The 20,324-nt window shown below is 53.6% G+C and overlaps 1 protein-coding gene across 1 annotated transcript; it reads left to right on the top strand.

Annotated features, from left to right (window-relative positions):
- Positions 1-11,362: 11,362 nt before the first annotated feature.
- On the top strand, positions 11,363-16,595 carry LHX1 (LIM homeobox 1; the record flags this gene model as incomplete). The annotated part of the gene is made up of 5 exons (XM_084236862.1): positions 11,363-11,532; positions 13,466-13,692; positions 13,788-14,065; positions 15,436-15,601; positions 15,965-16,595. The coding sequence occupies 5 exons, from the start codon at positions 11,363-11,365 to the stop codon at positions 16,342-16,344; spliced, it is 1,221 nt and encodes a 406-aa protein (XP_084092988.1). The 3' UTR covers positions 16,345-16,595.
- Positions 16,596-20,324: the final 3,729 nt, after the last annotated feature.

Below are 20,324 nucleotides of genomic sequence, written 5' to 3'. Positions count from 1 at the left end.
AGCATCACTGAGAAATTCCCATTGTCCCCATCTTTCTTTGGGTTCCCCTTCCTTCCCCAAACCTGATTAAAACCCAGCTCTTCACACTACCCTGGGAGGTATCTGCATTTGTAGTCAAGAGATAAAATGGAGGGTGAGAATTTGGGGTCGGGGAAGAGATAACACTCTAAGACCTGGTTCTGGAATGTCTCTAAGCCTCCCCAGTCTATTTAACCCCGGTGTGTATAAAAACAGGGAAACTAAAGGAAGCATTTCTACAGATACTGCAGCCCGTCATTCATTTAGAATGAGTAAAAAGAGCATTGAACTTATCAAATTAGTTGTAAATCCTTCATTAAAAAATCCATAGAGATGGTTCTCTGCTTCTCTTTTTTTAAGAGGAAGCTATATCCTACCGTGAATTCAAATGAGAGTTCAAATGTACCCAGTTACAGGTCTGCACACTTACTTTCAATACATGCGGTGGCCAGTGGCCTAGAATGTTGACTAAATTATAAATGGCCCGGGAGAAAGGGAAAATGCAAAAGCCGGGAAGCTGGTCTTCAGCTACAAGTCCAAACTGGAACGTGGGCATGAAAATGGTAGAACCACAGAATATGGTCACACAGGCAGAAAATGCTCCACTGGGCAGTGAAAAGAGGTCATAGTGACTTCACAAAGATGATGAGTGAATGGCTCTATAGGCCTTTCCAAAACCTGTCGAGGGTTTCTTAATCTCCCAGTGGCCAGTGCCAAGATTCCAATGGAACTTCAAAACCGGCTCTCTAGGATTTGCTTTTACCATCCCTGGGCTTCGTTCTGGCATGGGAGTAAAAAGATCAGAACAAGGAACTTCCTGCACCACCTTCCTGCATTCTAAGTTGCTCTCTCTGTGGTCTTCCCTACCGAGACCCCTTAGGCCTAGGAGATAATGACAGCCAAGTCTAATTTGAACAGTGATTGGATCCACCCTACTCCCAAATCCTCTGCCACCAGCAAAGAAGCTGTCATCAGAGCTATCTTTCCAGACAGGCGTCGCCCCACTCTGCCAGCAGGGGTATCAGCCAACCTGCTTGGGGGACAGCTGAATGCCAAGACCAAAAAGTATTGTATCCTCTTCAGGAAGTTGGCTGATGTCAGGAAGTTGGCTCTCCAGAGGCTGGTGCCTTGTGCTGTCTCCTGAGTGAACACAGAAAAAAAAAAAAAAAAAGTTTCCTAATGTTTGGATTAGAAATAAGAATGGTGAAAAGCACCCATCAATGAATGTGCCTCCCCCACCCCTGCCTGCGCATACACAGTCCATGCAGACAAATCATGAATCATCTCTGCGGCTGAACATTTTAGCGTTCAGTAATATTCTCAGAGGCCCAAGGTTTTCAGGCAAATCCCAGGTCTGCGCACAAGGACACTGCATAAATCCCTCCCCTTATGAAAGGCCAGCCTGAGCAGATGGGACCACTCTAAAGTAAACTGCGGAGCCCCTCCGAGCATCTCAGGAGGAGCGGCAGGGGGCTGTCCCTACCAGCCTGCAAGCAGAGAGCAGCAAAAGCTGCTAATTCTGAGCTAATGTTCACATCCCCAACTTATCTCTCTGTGGGGCGGGGGTCCATTTGACCACACTGGCCTCCCTCCCTTCCCCCAAGGGGAAATTAGATCTTAAAGTCAGACAACACAGGCCAAGTGATGGCCAGAACCGGGAAGCAAATAAGACATCGGAGAGTTAGCCTGGGCTAGAAGGAGCTGAGAGGTAAAAGGGCCCCTCAGCACAGTTTCTTCCTATGCTAAGCCTGGGGAAATAACCTCACAGAAACTCCACTTTCTGATAAGCGGCCCCATTAATATTTATTAAACAAAAGATGTTTTTGAAAAAGAAGGAAGGGTCAGGCAGTTAAACAAGTGAGTGGAGGTAGAGACTTCTCTACCCTGTTTTCTGGCCCCCCACCTGCAGCATGGACCAAATATACACACTACCCCGACTACTAGCCCAGCCCCTACACATCTCCCCAGGTGTGTGGGGAGGATGGGAGGCAGGTGGATGAAGAGAGAGACAGACCCAGGCACCCCAGGTGCTCACCAGAAAATGCACGGACTGTGAAATTACACCAGAGCTGGACAACTTACCACCACACTGGAACCCTTGGGGTACTGAAATAATTAACTTGCTAATCAGCTACACCTTGCTCTTTCCTTTCTTCCTGGAAAAAAACAATTGCAAATCGCCTTCACATCAGGTTCCTATGTCAGTCACTTGGAGACAAATGATGCTTGGGAAGAAATATACTCTCTGCCTCTGTGGGGACTGAAATGGGTCATACTGAGTTAGGCTTCCTCCTTTTCCCACCCCTTCCCACTAGGCTTGGGGGAATTGGGGGAGGCACACGGAGACAGACTGCTTCTGGAGATGCAGGCTTTTTTCTGTCCACAGCATAGAGCTTTTCCATCTCTGCTAAGCTTTCTCGCTTTCGGGCCTCTTTAGCCTGCTTGCTGGCGCTAAACAGCCAAGATCCATGTGGAGAAAAGAGGATTGATTAGAATCGTAATAATAATCCCTGGCATTCGTCCGGCTTTAGCGTTTACAAAGTGTTTTCACACATTATCTCATTCGGTCAGAGGAGGTTGGAGCTGGAAGGGACCTTAGCAATCATTTAGCCCAATCCCCCTTGTGTTACAGGTGGGGAAACTGAGGCACAGAAAGATATAATTGTCTTCCCCAAAGGCCACAGCTATGGACAATGTGCATTGTCTAGAGAGCCTGTGCTGCCACCAGTCCCCTGCAAAGAACATGATCACCTTTCCACTCCACAGTGAATTTAAACCAAGAAATCAAAAATTAAAAGAGCAGGACGTGCAAATGAATAAAAGCAGCTCTGTAAGAAATGGTGGGGATGGGGGATGGGGGGGGAGACTACTACTGTAAGTCCTGAATGGAAGATGTTAATTAATACACTTCCCCTGTCTCTTTGTCCCCTCATCTACCCCCTTCTCCCCAAGTTTAAAATATGAACATTATGCAGTTTGGAGCCTAAGGCAGGTCTGGGGATGGGGAGGGGGCTACTTTTCTTGAATTCCAATCTAGTACCTACACTCCCGGGATTCGAAGCATGATGGGCTCATGTGTGCATGTGTGTCCACTCAAGACACTGGATTTGGGGGGGCGGGGAATGGGAGCAGACATCTTGATCCTTTCACAGATCAGATGATTTGTAAATTAATAGCTCTTTCCCTCCAAGGCTCTGAGGAGGTGAAAAAAGATTTCTGGTGAAGTGGGGGTTGGAGGGTGTAGTGAAATGAAAAACAGGGAGAGGACACAAAACTAACATTGGATCCTGTAGGAAAAGACTTCCCTGGGGCTGGCACTTGTGTGTTGGGACTCGGGCCTGTGCATTTCCACAGGGCCCTCTGGCCCCGGTTGCCCAAGCCTGTTGGAAGGTAAGCGGCTCCTTTGTGTGTTCGTTTATTACAAAGCCCAACTCTTTCCCTCTAAAACTCCTTCTTCTCCCTGTTGAGCTGACCATGCTTCTGGATTTATGAAGAGAGATGTTTTAGCAGAAATCCCCCAGAGTGTCCCATCAGCCCTAAATCCCAGGCCCGCTCACCCCCCCAAGACCCCATGACACACAGCATGCCAACACGGCTTCCTCTTGCCTATGCATTAGCCATCCATTGTGGCAACCTGACATCTCTCACACATAAAACCGTAAGAGAGAAATAAAATATCTGTCTCTTGGCGAAAATAAAGCTTTGCCTCCCTCCTGATGTATAGGATATAAAATAAAGCCGCGGCTCCAATAGTGGCTTTTCCTTATGCCGGAGTTGCCTTTGCACACACAGAGACAATGAAGACGGATGGTTTGGGACGAGGCCCAGCCTCCTGGGGCCACCTTCACCCTTTTTTATTGTACTCTCCCCACACGCATACCTTTTTCTTTCTTCTTCACTTTCTTTCCTTTCTGGTCGGGATTTGCCTTTTATATGCCCTTCTCTTTCTTTCCTCAGGAACTTTATTCCTTTTGCTCACTTTCTTTCTAAAGCATGACAGAATCCGTGTGAGAGGAGCCAAGTTTCTCAGCTTCCTCAAACCTGCCCAGTATCTCTCCCCTCCTCCCCTTTCTCCAGACTCCAAACTCTCTCTGGACTGCCAGCCCCTATGACTAATTTTGCTGTTACTGCTTGGGGATTTGCTTTGGTCAAATGTACAAATGTTCCCAAGGGACAATTAAGAAGGTGTTTAGTGGGGGGAGGAAAGTGGATGATTTTTTTTTTCCTGGGGAGCTGCTCCTCCCCCTCCTTACTTGCCCTAGGCTTATGGATCTCAGAATTACTTAGCCTCCGAGGAAGCCAACAGAGCAAAGCTACCAGGAAAGGGGAAAAGTTGCCATTCACCTCTCAAACCTAAGCCTCACACCTGGCCAACTTAGCCAGCAAAGGCTTGACTCCAGCCCAACACTCTCTCCCCCGCCGCTTTCCTCTGTCCTAAGAATGAAGTTGCTATGGGGGGAAATAAGAGGGTCCCCTCCCTGCTCTCACACAGGAAAACAGCACTGTCCCCTTGACATTCACACAGACATGGTTACACCTTCCAGCTGCCCCACACACTTGACACTCACAGTATGTGGTGTGTCTACCTTTTTTCTCCTCTGTCCCCAGAGGCCTCACTCTTGCCAGGTGTGCATTGCGCTCCTCTGTGCTTCTGTGTGTCTGCGTAGGTTTCTCTCTAGAAGCCTCTTCCCATCCTGGCCCTGACTTCACCCCTCCCACTGCTTTCTCAGCAACTACCCAAGGCTGTTTCCCAGTCCATTCACCACCTCACCTGCTCTCCTAGGGACTGCAGGAAGCATCCCCGGTCCTAAGAAGAGTAAGCAGTGAAGGGCATACAGACTCTGGGCTCTTGGGGGAGCCACAGCAGAGAGGGAGCATTGCTGTTGCCTGGAGGTAGGAAATGTCCAGCAGAGGGGCAGTGGGTGGCATTCAGCGTCTGCAATTGATGAAGGGTCTCAACTGTGTGTGTGTGTGTGTGTGTGTGTGTGTGTGTGTGTGTGTGTGGAGGACTTCTGGTCACCCCTAATCTAAGGAGATCTTCATTAATGTCGCCTAAACATGGAGGGGGTGGCAAGCAGCATTCAACTCTGCCCCCCCCCACACACACACACAAAGAAGGGGAGGCTTAGAGCTGCCAAGTCCAGAAAGAACTCAATTCCCATCCCAAGGTGGCTAGCTTGGGGTTGTGTGTCTCTCCCTCTTGCCCCACTTGATATCTCTCCAGATATCGGCAGTGACCACCGCCATTAGGTAAGGGGAGAGAGTCAATTAGTGTGAGGATTAATTACTCCGAGGCACGAGCCCTGTTTGTCTTCCTTACCAAGTGCCGAGTGTGTGTTCAGACAGAGGAACACGGGCACGCACCCAAATACACATTGTTGTCACGCCGTCTTAGACGTTTTATTTATTTGTTGGATTCTTGCCCAGACCCGCTCGCACGCTTTTCCACGGGCGCTGGCTCCCCCGGCAAACACGCTGCCTCCTGTTCCCCCGCCTACCACTGCGCCCAAACACACCCGCAGCGCCGGCGCACCCCACGACACCCTCCCCAGCCTCGGGACCTTGGGGACCCTCGGCTCCCTCGGCTCCGCGCGCTTCCCGGCCCCTTTTCTTTCTTTCCCCCCTTGTTCTGTTGCTGGGGGTCTTTCTGCGCGTCTTTTCCTTCTTTTCCTCCACATCTCCATGCGTTTCCCAGCCTGTCTTTTGCTCCTTTAATCCTGGCTGTTCTTCCCACTCCTCGTCTCGGGTTCTCTTGCTCACCTTTCCTGGCCCTCTCCCCTGCCCGGGTCTCTGCTGCCTCCCCCAGCGCGCGCTCTCTCTTCTGAGACTCTCCCCGGCCTGTCTTTGCTCCGTGGTGCGGCGCTGACTTGCATCCGAGATCGCCGCGCTCGACCGCGCTCCCCGCCCCCTTCATGCCCAGGGTCCCCGCCAGCCCTCGTGGGAAGCCAGCGTTGTTTATCCAGCCCGAGCGCACACCGTGAAGCCGATGGCTGCCCTTTCCGGGCCTCGTGTTCCTCACCCCCACCCCCCTGGAATACGTGGCTGGTGCAAAGTACACAAAAGGGCGAGGTGCCAAGGCCCCCAAACTTCTCTCCTTCAATAAGGCTCTGAGCGAGGAATCTCTGGGAAATTCATCCCTCTGGGGAAGGGCAGATAATACCCATATCCCGCCCCCCACTACTATGCAATTTGGGGGGGGATAGTGATATAAACTGCAAAGTGCTGCGCGCAAGTAGGTCATTTCCATGAGAGATCAATGGAGTGAGATTAAAGACAACCTCAGGCAGACGCAACCCCGAGAGGGTGAAGAGAGCTGGAGGGGTCTGTGATCAGATGGAGGGGCACTGGCCAAAGTTTTCTGCCTCGTGTCTTTGGGGTCCTCACGGAATCTGTGAGGCAGTTGTGTGGTCTCCGGGACAGGCAGCGTCCAGGCTGTGCCCCTTAGCGCCCTCTTCTCTTTTCCCAGACCGGCGTGGTTGGTTGCACCCCATTCCCGCAAGGCACCACACAGATGACCACTCAGAGTCCGCTGCAACCCAAGGGCTCCTTTCCTGGTCCCGTAGCCTCCATCTGGGGGCGGTGGGGGGTAAACAGGAGCCCCGTCAGTGAGAAGAAAAGGGGCTAGAAGCAGTAGCCGCACTCGGTGGATTAACCGAGCCCAGGGCAGGCTGAGGTCCTTGGGCCGCCGCCAGAACACTCAAGAATTGCCTGGAAACAGGTGATGAGAGACTTGAACCAAGGAGGGAAGAGGAAGGAGGATGTAAAAAAGGATATCTCCACTCCCTAAAACTGCAGGGTGGCTAGGGAAGATTAGCAGAACCCCCTCCACCCCCAGTTCCAAGGCAGGAGCCTTCCTCTTGGGCCGATCCTCCAGGCACAGTGCAGTGAAAGACGCTTTCTGGGCGCTATGGGGCCCTTTCCAAGAGTGCCTAGGGATGAGGTAGAGGGGATTCTGCAGCCGCTGACCCTTAGAGCACCCTGTCCAGGCTTTACGCCACCCAGTGTGGTGTGTGTGGTTGTTGATCTGTATAACTTGGAGGGTGTTAGGAAGCACTTGTGTGCTTCAGGGCAGTGGGTGTGATGGTGAGAGCCAGGAGGGAAGGCTGGTGCTCTTCGCTGGACAGACATTGGTTTTAAAACATACAGAGATGAGCTGAGAGGCTTCCGAGACAAAACTGGAAAGCTAGGTCAGTTTTCTCTCCACGTCTCTGCCATCCGTGATATTTTAAAATAGAAGTCCAAACATACATCGAGTATGCTGTCATAGCGGATGCCTTAACCCTAGAATCAGGAGCAAGCCGGTGCTTCTCCAGTTGTGCTCCAGGACCCCCTCGGCAGACGCTAGGGTGGTTCCCCCCCAACCTCTTTACTTAGCCACCTGGACAGCGGGACAACGCGAGCCCCATGCTTCAGAGCCTCGAGTCCTGTCCTGGCTCTCAGCGCCCGTTCCATGCTGGTCTACCCGCAGGGAGGGGCCCCGGGGGTCCTTGTAGCCCCAAATGGACGGAGCAACCTCCTTCTGCCCACCTGAAAGGAAAGCTCGAGCTTTAGGTTCAAGAAAGACCAGCAACCGGGTCCAGCTGTCGCTCCCTCGGTCCCCACCGACCTCCACCCCCAACCCCCGCAGCCCCTCTGCTTTGCATGAGAAGCAGCCCAGCTGGGGCGCGGGCGGGGGCGAGCCACTCGGGACCGGGTCCGCTATAGACTCCAGAAAGGGGCGGTTGAGTCGAGGGCGCTTGCGGCGAGAGCGAGACAGCTGGGGGTTTAGGGAGGGGAGTGTGGGAATCGCTCTACTGGACCAGCCCCTCCCCGCCGGCTTCACCCGGAGCAACCGGCTGGAGAGAGGCGCCTCGGGGTCGGGATGGAGGAGGCGAGAACCCCGCGCCTCACCAGTCTAAGCGACTCCCAGGGTTTTGGAGTAACAGAGCCGTCGGCTTCTTTCCGCAAGTGTCGGTCCGCAGGAGGAACACAAAGCCAAGTCCGAGCCCGCGAAGTCGGCCTGCTGGGTTGGAGAGCCGCCCCCCACCCCAGCCCATCCCGTCTAGCCAGAGCCGGGCTTGGAAGAGACGGCGGAAGCGGCTGATGCGAGAGTGACCATCAGCCCCAACGCCTCCCTGGCCCCCAGCTGGGAGCCGGATCCCCGCTGTCTGTGAAGCCGGGCGCGGAAAAGGCCTTAAGGGCCCCACACCCAGAGGGCAGGATGGGCAGAGAGCCAAAACGGGCGCGCCGCGGGCTTCGGCTTCGCTTCCAAAGACGAGGTGACAGCGGGCTACAAGGCGGAGGCTGCAGGCGGGCCTCGGTGTTGCGGGGCGGTGGAGTCTGAGGCAGGAATAGGGCTATAGGCAGAGCCCTGAAACCCTAGTCCTATAGAGCGAAAACCAAATTCGCTATAGTGGCTTCCCCGTTCGTCCGAAGAGGGTATTCCTTTTGCAGACAGCTGGATTCCCTGCAAGACCAGGTTCGTTGCAATTGCGTTTCAGAGGCGCTTTTCCACCAGGTTAGCCCTGGGCCCCGTGTTAGTCGTGTGAACCCGGCAATGGAGTTCGGTCAAAAAACCATTTCCAGAATACAGCTGGATCTGACTGACTGCGCATCCTTATTTCCATCAGACCAAGGAGAGTGCGCCTTCTTAGCAACCCCCCCACCACCAAGGGAAAAAGAAAATACAACAAAAACACGAGGAGCAAAAGCGACTGCGTGGTCCCGCTACCTTCAGACATCGCTTTGGGAGACATGTGGGTTAAGCATTGAGCGGATGCTGTCAAAACGAATTTGGTGTTAGACTGGCTTGGGCCAGGGAACTAGAGTGACTCTAGGAGGCTAAGGCTCTCAGGACCCTCACCCGACCCCCAGGTGCCCCCTCGGACACTCGTCGGAGTTTATACTCCCAGCAGAATGAAGGCGGCATGGGCTACTTCAGGGGTGAACCACCGAGGTTTCGTGGTCTGCGATTGTCGGGGAAGCTGGTGCCGGCCCGCAGCGTGGAAAAGGTAAGCGCAGGAAGCAGAGCCCACTCCACCCGGGGACTCCACATCCAAACCCACTGCAGCCCTTCTGTGGAGCCCCCGGGGGGTCCCCCTTCAAATGCCACTACCACCAGCCCCAGGCCGCCGCCGGAGCTCGGAGGGTTTCCCACCTAGACTTTTGTTTTTGTATGTAAAAGGTGCCTCCGGATCACAGTTTTCTCACAACTTCTCGCCGGGGTTGCAACTCCTCACCCGAGGCGCTTCCCCACCCACTACACCCCCCTCCCAGCAGCGCGCCTCCGGTCTCCCCCGCCCCCATCAGGAAACCGCCGGAATCAACTTTCCAGACTGCGCTCCGGGAAACTTACACCCAGTTCTCGTAAAGACCCGGCCCCAGTGGACTTTGCATGGACTGAGAGAGCGGGCCCAGCACGAGGAGCCCAGGAGGGACACCCTGCACCAGCCGCCCATCCCTCCCGCCTCTCCCTGAGCAGCGCGCTGCTCGCAGGGCAAACTTCCAGGCCAGGACAGGAGGGAGGGAGAAAAACAATGCAAAACAGTCAACACCTGGAGAACTGCAAAGCCAAACAGTGCCCAAGCTCGCCAGGGCTCCCGGCCCCAGGTGCACCCCAACCTCCAACAAGGCTCGATCTCGGGTCACTCCCCCTGTCCAGCAGAACTCTGGCCTCCGCCTGCGCCCACCGTAGCGCGCTCGCGGCCCCTCCCAGCCAGCCCAGCGCCTTACCCGAGCCAGCGCGGACCCCGGCGCCTCGCTCGCTGCCCGCCGCGCGCGCCGTGCGGGGCCGCAGATGCGGCGGCCACTGATCCTCTAAACGCGGTCTCCGCGCTCTCTCCCCGGCCGGGGTTTGCAGAATGGTTTACAGAGGGACCTCGGGCCGCTGATTGGTCGCCGGCCGCTGTGACGTCGGCGGGCGCTGCATTAAGGCGAGGGGGCTTCCAGAGCTCGCCAACAGCCGGGAGCAGTGACCGCGCCGCCGGAGCTGGGGAGAGACGCGCCGGGGCGGCGAACTGGGCCAGGAGACCGGGGACCGAGGGACGCTTGGCTGGGGAGGGAGCCGGCCACGCACCGCGCCGGGGCCGGCCACAGCGGCGGCCCTTGCCGAGCTGCTCCAGCCGCGCAGAACTGTGGCCGCCGCATCAGGACGCTCTTCTATTGCTCTCCAGGCGACTCCCCCTCCCCCCGACTCCTCCCGCAGCAAAGGAAAAAAAAAAAAAAAAAAGGAAGGAAGGAGGCTAGAAAGGAAACCCAGATTTTACCACCACAACGAAAAAAAGAGGGGGAAAGGAAAAGAAAAGTCGAGCGACTGTGCGGTTGGACGCAGGCGGCCGGAGCGCGGGCCAGCGATGCGGGGCTGCGCGCCCAAGCGGCCGCGAGTTGTGACTGAAGCCAGGATGCACGGCCAGGCGCGGTGAGAGCCAACCCGGACCACCTCCCCGAAGGAGGCCAGGCGAGGGAGGGTCGTCCCGAGGACGCGGAGGCCGCCGGGCGGGCCCAGGGCCGAGGCGACGGGGTGGGGACCGTGGGAGTGAGCCCGCGCACCTGGCTGTGAGCGCCAAGAGTTGTCCCTCTGCGTTCTCGGGCGACGCCGACACTTCTCCAAAAGGAGGGAAACCTAAGCAGCAACTACCGTCAGCAAGATCTTGCTCTGGTCCTCGCCTCTCTCCCTCCTGCCTCGGCCTGCCCCGCGCCCCCTCCCCAGGCCCTCCGCGGGCGCCCGGCGCGCCCGACCCGCTGCGCGATGCCGGCAGTTTAGGATCCAAAGCTTCTCTACTCGTTTTGTTCTGTTCTTTAAAAAAAAAAAAGGGAGAGGAAAATCTCGGTGGCGGCAGCCGGCACGCACACACCCTCTCTCATATTCCGACAAAAGCACTTTGACTTCTGACAGCTCTACCTCAAGCCGGAGAGAATTTAGTGGCGCTTTGGCTGGAACCCGAGCTACCCGCGTGGTCCCTCTTGCTTTTCCTTCTCCGTCTGCGTTTTATTTATTTCCGAACCCCTCGCTGTTCTTGGTGACCTTCACTCCTCCGTTGGTTCTGGGCACAAGAGTCGCTTTTTTTTTTTTTTTTTTTTTTCTTTTTTGCCCGACTGAGACTTTTCCTCGCCCCAGGAGCTGCGGCGGCGTTGCTGCGCCCCAGGGCCCTGGGACTCCGGGACTACACCGAAACATCCCTCCCCAGCAGCCTCGTCCCTTTGCCCCAGCACCTTTGATTTTCTGGTGCGGGTTTTGGCCAGCACCACGGAGTGTATCTCCTCTTTTGGAGAGACTGGGGAACTTGTGCCGGTTTTCTTCGGGAGTCATCCCCTCGGCTCTACCTGCTTTTCTCTCCCCGGGTCCCACCCGACCAAACCAAAGACCATGGTGCACTGTGCCGGCTGCAAAAGGCCCATCCTGGACCGCTTCCTCTTGAATGTGCTGGACAGGGCCTGGCACGTCAAGTGCGTCCAGTGCTGTGAATGTAAATGCAACCTGACTGAGAAGTGCTTCTCCAGGGAAGGCAAGCTCTACTGCAAGAACGACTTCTTCCGGTGAGTACATCCCCTGAGCGCCTCTGTTGCTTCCTCCCTGTGGGCCCTTCCCGGCTGAGTTTTGGATCAGAGGTCAGCATGGCCGCTGAGGACGTGATAGGAGCTGCCTTTGGAGAGGGCAGCCAAGTCCTGCAGGCACCCGAGTCTTCGCCAGCTGGCAAGCTGGGTGTGCAGGACGCCGACCTGCTTGCAACCTGGAAATTATGGGTCTGGACTTAGCAGCACTTGCTTGGGAAGAAAGTGTTGGAGCCAGCCTCGGCCCAGAAGCCCCTCCCAGCTTGGAAAGAGGCTGAGCAGCCCTGGGCATTGTAGCCAGGCCCTTGTTTGTCCCTGCCCGGAGCGCTCCGTCAGCTGCATTCTCTGGGCCTCCCTCTGTTGCTCGCCTCCAGACTGAGCTTAGAGCACAGCCAGACTGGGCTAGCTCCCTGCCACTACCTTTTCCATTTGCAAGAGGTCTTGGCGGGAACCGCCTGTCCTTTGCATGGAGTGTGAGTGGCCTGCCATGGAAGCGGCAGGGAAGAGCTTGGCCCTTATTCCTATCCTGCATACCCTGGGGTTTTCCTAAAACCCAGATCTGCCTCCATGGGCTGGCCTGGGCAAACTGCTGCATGGTAATGGGAGACCAGCCCCAAGGTTGCATCCTCTGCAAAGACCTTTTCTCCTGTGTCCTGGCCTCTGGGGGTTGGCGGGAGGTTCCCCCTCCACCCAAGGCTGACCTAGGCTCTGGGGTGCAAGTGGAACTCTCCAGGGGGAGACCTCACAACCTATCACCTCTGAGCCCAAACTCCGGGAATGCCTACATCTAGCCCATTCCAGCCAGGAGACTTTTCCCCAAAACCCCACCTCCCCCATCATGCACAATTATATTCTTTTAAAACTATCTTGCTACTGAACCCACACAAACTCAAAAGTTAACAAAGAACAAGAGCAAATGTGTATTGTAATTCCACTGTGCGGGTTTGAAATTTCCCAGTTTATTGGACTGACTTGGTCCCTGCTTTTCTCTTGAGTTTGTGGTGAAAGATCAAAATGAGGGAGCAGGTGGGGGTTGAATCATCCAGTTGTCTTGCTCAGAGACCCAGGACATCCTGTCCCTAATGCACCCCATACCACCCAAGGTTCTGGTTGCGAGGGGACCTTGGAGCAAAGCACTGTTCTTACTGTTATTGCCTGGAGGGAGCACAGGCTGAGCCGCTGAGCTTCTGAGCCTTGACCCACTGCGCTGGGCTTCGCTGGAACTGGCTGGAACCCAGCTCGGGAGTGGCAAACAGTGCCAGCTGCCCATGGACCCCAGAGGCCTGACTCCTGCAAAGCATGGTTGGGCACCTAGAGCCCCACGGCAACTCTTGCCTGAGCCAACCTGCTGGGCTCTGGGCTAGACCATGCTGGCTGCCCATCTATGAATCTCCTGGGCTCTCAGGGGCTGCTTGTTTACCCCCTGACTGGACTGGACCTTGCCAACTCCAGCCCACATGTGGGCACTTTGGCGATCAAAGAGGGCTGACGTTAGGGGAGAAACGTGGCATACCACATGCATTTATATGGAGCTCTAATTCAAATTCTACTGTTCTCTGAATCTAGTCGGAAAATAAGTGTCTCCTTCTCCCTTCCCATTGCTGCGGTACTGCCTCCTTTGCAGCGCTTTTTCCTCTGGGACAAATCTGGGCATGAAACTAAGGGTGGGGGCACCTCGCGCCTCTTGCTCTCTCACTCTAACCCTGTGTATCATCTCCGCCCTGGTTTCACTGGTGCCCCATGCTCTGTCCTCCTGCCTTCTTGCCATTCTTGCATTCTGCCTCTTTCTTACGGTCTCCTTTCTTTCCCCCCTTCTTCCATGTTCTACTTCTTTCTCTTTCCTTCTTGCTGCTTTCTTTCTCATCTTTCTCCTGGCCTCTGTCTCCCCCTGTCCCCTGGCCAATCCTTACCCCTGCAGGTGTTTCGGTACCAAATGTGCGGGCTGTGCGCAGGGCATCTCCCCCAGTGACCTGGTGCGGAGAGCACGGAGCAAAGTGTTTCACCTGAACTGCTTCACCTGCATGATGTGTAACAAGCAACTGTCCACCGGGGAGGAGCTCTACATCATTGACGAGAACAAGTTTGTCTGCAAAGAGGATTACCTAAGCAACAGCAGTGTCGCCAAAGAGAACAGCCTCCACTCGGGTGAGACCCCAATAACCAACTCGGTAGGGGTGGGTGGGCCCTGGGGGAGGAAGGCCCTTCAAGTGTTTGCTCACCTGTCTGTTCCCTTTCCCCAGCCACCACTGGCAGTGACCCCAGTTTGTCTCCGGACTCGCAAGACCCGTCGCAGGACGACGCCAAGGACTCGGAGAGTGCCAATGTGTCTGACAAGGAAGGGGGTAGCAATGAGAATGATGACCAGAATCTGGGTGCCAAGCGACGGGGACCTCGAACCACCATCAAAGCTAAACAGCTGGAGACGCTGAAGGCCGCCTTCGCTGCTACGCCCAAGCCCACGCGCCACATCCGAGAGCAGCTGGCTCAGGAGACTGGTCTCAACATGCGAGTGATCCAGGTCAGAGCCCAGGCTTGCCACTCTGCTCCCTCCTCCCAGTCCCGCTGAGCTCTGAGCTGAGCCCGGGAAAGCCGAGTGTGGAAACGGGGAGCGGGGAGCGAGTCCGCGGAGGCAGGCAGAGGGGGAGGAGAAAGTCCTAGATACTCGCCTAGCCTGCTGGGTCTTTGAAGGGGGCTTGAGGCTGTAGCGCATCTGTAAACTCCTGTGCGCCTCCTCTTCCCAGTTCTCTGCCCGTGATAGAGGTAGCAGAGATGAAAGGCCAGGGAACTCGGCCTGAGGTTGGAGGAGAGGACTATGTGGAACAAGGCTTCCAGAGTTGGGACCCTTTTGTCTGCACCATCCTCCCTCTTATGGAAGGAACCAAGAGATTACTGTGCAAACTGGAGTTAGTCCGTTCCCCTGGCTTTTTTCACAAGGTTGTCTCCCTCTGTGTCCCCCACCTCAACTTTGTGGGCCTCGGGTTCCAGTTAGACCAAAGGCAGAGCAAAGACTCCCCCCACCCCCATCCCAGAGGTGGGACTTCCTGGTTTGAGGGGGATTCATCACTGTGGGAGTCAGCTTTCCTCTTTCTGGGGTAACCAGTGGGATGTAGTGGGGTGGGGAGTGGTCAGGGCAGCGGTACCTGTGCCATTATGAGCACTTGAGACCACATGTGATTCTGGGCCAGAGCCTCTGTCCAAGATTAAGCATCGGGTTCACTGTGCCTGGAGTCCTACCAGGGTGTGGGTGGATGTGCTTTGGAGGCTGAGTGTTGGTGCGCACACAGATACAGACTGCCTTGGGCAGGAGCTCCTTGGGCCTCGGGGAGGTTGTGCTAATGTGTGCCCAGGTGAATGGGAGGCTGCGTGTCTGTGACACTAACAATGAGACTGTGGATAAGCATGTTTGGCACTGGGAGATTGTATGCCGGTGTGAAAAGGAGATTGTGGGTTTTCGTGTCACTGCAGTTGGGAGACTTGAGTGTTAAGAGAACCCCGTTCAGTCCTCTGTCACTATCATGCCTGGGAGGTGACTGCCGGAAAGCTTGAAAGGGAAGCTGTCTGTGTGTGAGACGCTATTTTGAGGAGATTGAGCGCCTGTGTGCACAACAGCAGAGAAACTATCAATGTAACCGCAATAGCAAATTGTTAGAAAGGACACAGCTGCCCTCCGCATGCCTCCGTCGGGCAGGGCGCTCGCCCAGGTGTGGTTCATCTTTGGCTCAGGGTCCGCCCAGCGCGGTGCTACTCAGAGACACCCCATCACACGCGCACGCACACACAAAGCCCGGAGTCGCTGAGTGAGGTGCTGCGGAGGTGAGGGCCGGCCGGGCCACGCACTGCAGGTGGGGTACGGGTCTACGCGGCCTCACTGCGACGTCTGTGCTCCAGGTGTGGTTCCAGAACCGACGCTCCAAGGAGCGCCGCATGAAGCAGCTGAGCGCGCTGGGAGCGCGGCGCCACGCCTTCTTCCGCAGCCCGCGCAGGATGCGGCCGCTCGTGGACCGTCTGGAGCCGGGGGAGCTCATCCCCAACGGGCCCTTCTCCTTCTACGGAGGTGGGTGCACTGCGGGGTGGCCGGGCTCGGCCGGGAGGGGTGGGCTTCGTTGGAAGCGGGTGGCCGCGCGGAGAGTGGGGCGCTTCTCGCTTTCTAGAGAGAAGTGCAGAGTCGAGGACAGGTGGGTGAAGGCCGGGAGTAAATCCCGGGGAGGCAGTGAGGCTAAGAGCCGAATTCCCAACCCTGAATGGGCGGGTGGATAAGGAGCAACCCCGGGGTTTGCAACAAGCCTCCATCCCGCTCCCAGGCGCGCGCAAACAGCGAGTTCCTAGCGCTCCCGCCCCTCACTAGCTCTCCAGCGCACCTTTCCGCCCCGCCCGCTGGGGGCCCCGCCCTGACACCTTGCTCCCCGCTGGTCCGCAGATTACCAGAGCGAGTACTATGGCCCGGGCGGCAACTACGACTTCTTCCCGCAAGGCCCCCCGTCCTCGCAGGCGCAGACGCCAGTGGACCTGCCCTTCGTACCGTCGTCCGGGCCGTCCGGGACGCCCCTGGGCGGCCTGGAGCACCCGCTCCCCGGCCACCACCCGTCGAGCGAGGCGCAGCGGTTCACCGACATTCTGGCACACCCCCCTGGGGACTCGCCCAGCCCCGAGCCCAGCCTGCCCGGCCCGCTGCATTCAATGTCGGCTGAGGTCTTCGGGCCCAGCCCTCCCTTCTCTTCGCTGTCGGTCAACGGCGGGGCGAGCTATGGGAACCACCTGTCTCACCCCCCTGAAATGAACGAGGCGGCCGTGTGGTAGCGGGGTCTCTCGCCCTGCCCCCGAAGTTCGTGATTGTACAGAAATGAACCTTTATTTAAGAAAAATAGAAAAAAGGAAAAAAAAAACATAAAAAGCAAGTCATTTCCCCACCTCCAGACTCGGGGACCATTTTCCGTCTGGGGAGATTGAATGGGAAAGAGGGATGTGAAATCAGATCCAAATCCGCCGGGAGATAGGACTGGGATCCGTGTGCTGGCTGGCAAGGTGCAGAACTGGGGCGCCCAAGGGAAATGCCGACCGCTTCCTACCTCCCACCTGGACTCAGATCCGTGGACAGACTCCGAGGGCCTGGCCGGCGGGTGGCACAAAGCACCCACCCCACGGCAGCCACAGGGGCGCACAGCCGTGGGGACGCCAGGAGCTGCGGGGTGGGAGGCCTAGAGGCGCAACCCAGTAGCAGAGGTGAGGCGGCCCGGTGCGCTCCGCTCCCGGGCCAGCCAGGAGGGTTCTGGCTCTGAAATCTTACTAGTATTGTCTCAGAGTTCAGCAACAGCGACGACAAACTCTTATAGCTTCAGAAACGCCGACCTGCTGTGCATCAGGTGGGACTATATATATATTTTTTGTCTATCTGGGTTTTTTGTTCTTTGTTTTTGCCAAAATTGCAAAATTCTAAATGTAAAGCCCTCAATATCAACTCTTCTACCTTCACAAAGCTCTATAAACACACAGATACACACAAAGACACATTCATAGGATGGTCTCCAACCAGACCTCTCAGTAAAATGACTTGAACATCAACTGTACAAGAAAAGTATTCTACCTTCACACACACAAAGTTAAAAAAAAAAAAGACTATTGAACTAAAAACAGTCAACTGTTTACGTATAGTTAAATTCAGGAGTTCAGTGTTTTACTAAAATTTCCTGTTTTGAAACCTCTTGTTCAAAAACAAAATGTTTTGAGCAATCAACCAAAATTGTTCATTTTCTTTTCCTGTAGATGTTCTGACAGATTTGCAGGGCTCACAGCTCACTGTGCTAGTATGTAAAAAGGTGTTGTTTACACAAGGCAAAGAGAAAACATGATATTCAGACACTTGCCAAATAGAATAATTATAGCACAAATACTGTAAAGGTGCCTGGCACCACAACCTGAGAAAGTGTTAAAAAAAAAAAAAGTGTTACAAGGTTTAAAAAAAACATCTTTGCTAATTTTTAGTCCTGTTGAACATTCATGGAATTGTTAATATGACTTATATAGACCCACACAGGTTTTATTTTTGTGTCTTTAAAATAAAAGTCCAAAATATTTAAATTTTATGGTCAAATATGCAGTCAACAGCTGCTACTTTTTCCTTTATATATTAAATTTCTCATATGTCTTTTATTGTTCTGATAAACCTAAGCTTGTGTGACCTCCAGTGCATATTAGACCATTCACTGTATGAAAGAAAACATGTTGAATAAATTTGTGAGTTTTTAATAAAAATAGAAAACCTGATGTTTAGATAATTTGGTGTGTTATTTGATGTTTTAACACATGCAGGAGAGGTAATGGGGAAGCCGAATGACCCTCAGAAGCTAGGAGGAAGAGAGACAGAACTAGAATATCTGTTTTTACCTTTGCTTTGGCTGAACCTCTTTGCTAATGCCGGGCAAGCTTTTCTCCCTGGCTTCCTGCAGTTATTAACTAGATTTGCATTCTGTGGATTTAACTGATACAGTTGAAGAGATGTTTGCTGATAAGTTAATATGGAATTTGAAATAGAAATCAAATCCTTGGCTAAAAGTGAGTGGTCCCAGTCTGTGAAATCCCATATACACACACTCTCTTCTCTCTGCACATGCAAAACTGGACTTGTGAGCATTAAGTTACCTGTAAATATAAGCTAGAGGTGGTCCTCTTCAATTCATTTCCTATAGATAATCCTGCTTTCTAATTTGGTGGTTTGAGACAGTGTGTAAAATGAAAATACAGTATAGCTGGAAATGAAATATTTCAATCTTTTTCAGAGAACTGATATAAAATAGTTGTTTTGTACTATTTGTTACATTTGAGGTTCCCCAGAAGGACAACTGTTTTGCCTGGCACAAGATACAGAATACATTTTTCTGAAAGATGAGCAAAACTCACCAATATAGAAATCAAATTTCAACTGGGAGTTGCCAATAGATTCTGAAAAATAGTTCAGTCTCTTTCAAGCTGTCATTAATCATGGAAGGAATTTAAATATTTTATCTACTATGAAGTATGTGTGTTTGTGCGTGTGTGTGATATCAGATGCTATTAGAATTCCAGAATTTTCCATTTCACCTCGGTATTTCAGTTTGGATTATTTATTTCCTTATTTTAAAAATCAAAGGTTTTATATTAAACCATGTGAAATTTTAGTGTTTTTAAATATTTTGTTAAAAATACAACCAAATGTATCTTTCCTGCCTAGAAAACTTTAAAATAAGCAATTTTTCACTGCATCCAACCGTAGGTTTATCCAAATGGGGAGGATTATCCCGGAGAAATCTGACCGTGTTCATTCAGAAATCTAAATTTGTGAAATACAGAGACCTTTGAAACTCCTAGTCTCTGCAGGCAGCACATTTGTTTATATACTTTGTATGCAATGACTGAATCGGCTTTTTTTTCTTGCCCTTTTTGTGTTTTTATACATTAAATCGTAGCCGACTTATTTATAGTCTCCCCCCCCCCCCATTCATTTAACTTTGTGTATGCTCATTGGGAAGCTGCATTTTCCTATCAAGACTGCTGAATTATTTAGCAGTTTTATTGTGGAATCGGGTACTTGATAAGAAACATGTCAGAGTTGGCGCTCGGGTGTGAACTCAATTCTTCTCTCTGTAGCAGCAGCGCAGTCTTTCCTCCTCGGCGATTTATCTAGAACCCCAACTAACTGAACCCTGAACAGGTTACAAAGCTTAGCAGTCAAATTTGGAATGGCGGGAGAAGGAGGTCTAGAAATGTAGGGACTGTTCTTCCCCCAATAGCCTGGCGCCCGTCTCAGCTCTGGGGTGCAGAGAAGTCCTGCATTATCCCCACGTGGTGCCGAGGAGCTGGGAGCGCCCAAGAGAGGGCAAGGGTGGGGGTGCGCCGCGGATAGGGGGAACTCCAAGAAGGCCCTCTCGGGCATGACCGAGCTGCTCAGCCTGGTTTCTCCCCGCGGCCATCTTAAAGTCGCCACCGGTGTAACTCTAGCCACCTGTTCTTTCCTTCTCAGAGGCAGGGAGCTGCCATCTGCCCTGGAGGAGGAAGGACAAGCTCACCCAGCCAACCTCTCCAGGAATGGGGGCTGCATTAGGAGTAGGACTTGGGTGAAAAGCCAAATAGTTATTGGCAGTGGGCTGGGACCCAGAGTTTGATGGCCTCTGAAAAGCAGGAAGAGAGGCAAGTGAGAACCTGGTTTCTTTAAACTCTTGAACCTGGTCTGGTCAATAGTTGATCTGGACCATGGGGGATTAACCAGTGCCACCCCAGTTCATCCTCAGCTATTCCTATATCTGTCTGCCACTTTGAAGCCTTAGCCAGCAGACAGTGAGATTGTGAACCTGGAGACCATCTGATATAGACAACTGTCTTTTGGGGGGGAGTGCGCCCGTTTATTCCCACCTCCCTGCTAAACTCATCTGCTTTGGTGTCTAGAGCAGTCAGAGGTTTGCATTTCTTTTAGGAAGATATAAGTCTTTGAAATATCCCTCCCTCTCCATCCCTGTCCCCATACAGAAACCCCCACTTTCTTCTCAAAAAACTGAAAGTGGAGAGGGCCCCTGGGAGAGAGGATTTAGGGGTTACTCTCCTGCCCTGTGCCTCAGCTTCTCTCAGTTGCATCTTAAGTTCTAGAATTCTTTTCTTTCCTCCACTCCTGAAATCCCCTCCATATACTCAGTAGGGGGTAAGAAAGCAGGGGAAGCATTTGGGGTGTGTGTGTGTTGGGGGGCCTTGGAGGTAGTGATAGGAGTAGAGTGGTTTTTAATTCCTTCCTCAAAAGGCTTCCCAAGTCAGTG

The sequence above is a fragment of the Talpa europaea genome (assembly GCF_964194135.1).
Source record: "Talpa europaea genome assembly, chromosome: 7".
NCBI lineage: Eukaryota > Metazoa > Chordata > Mammalia > Eulipotyphla > Talpidae > Talpa > Talpa europaea.
The sequence above is the reverse complement of the archived record's forward strand: the minus strand, read 5'-3'. Positions and strand labels throughout refer to the sequence as shown.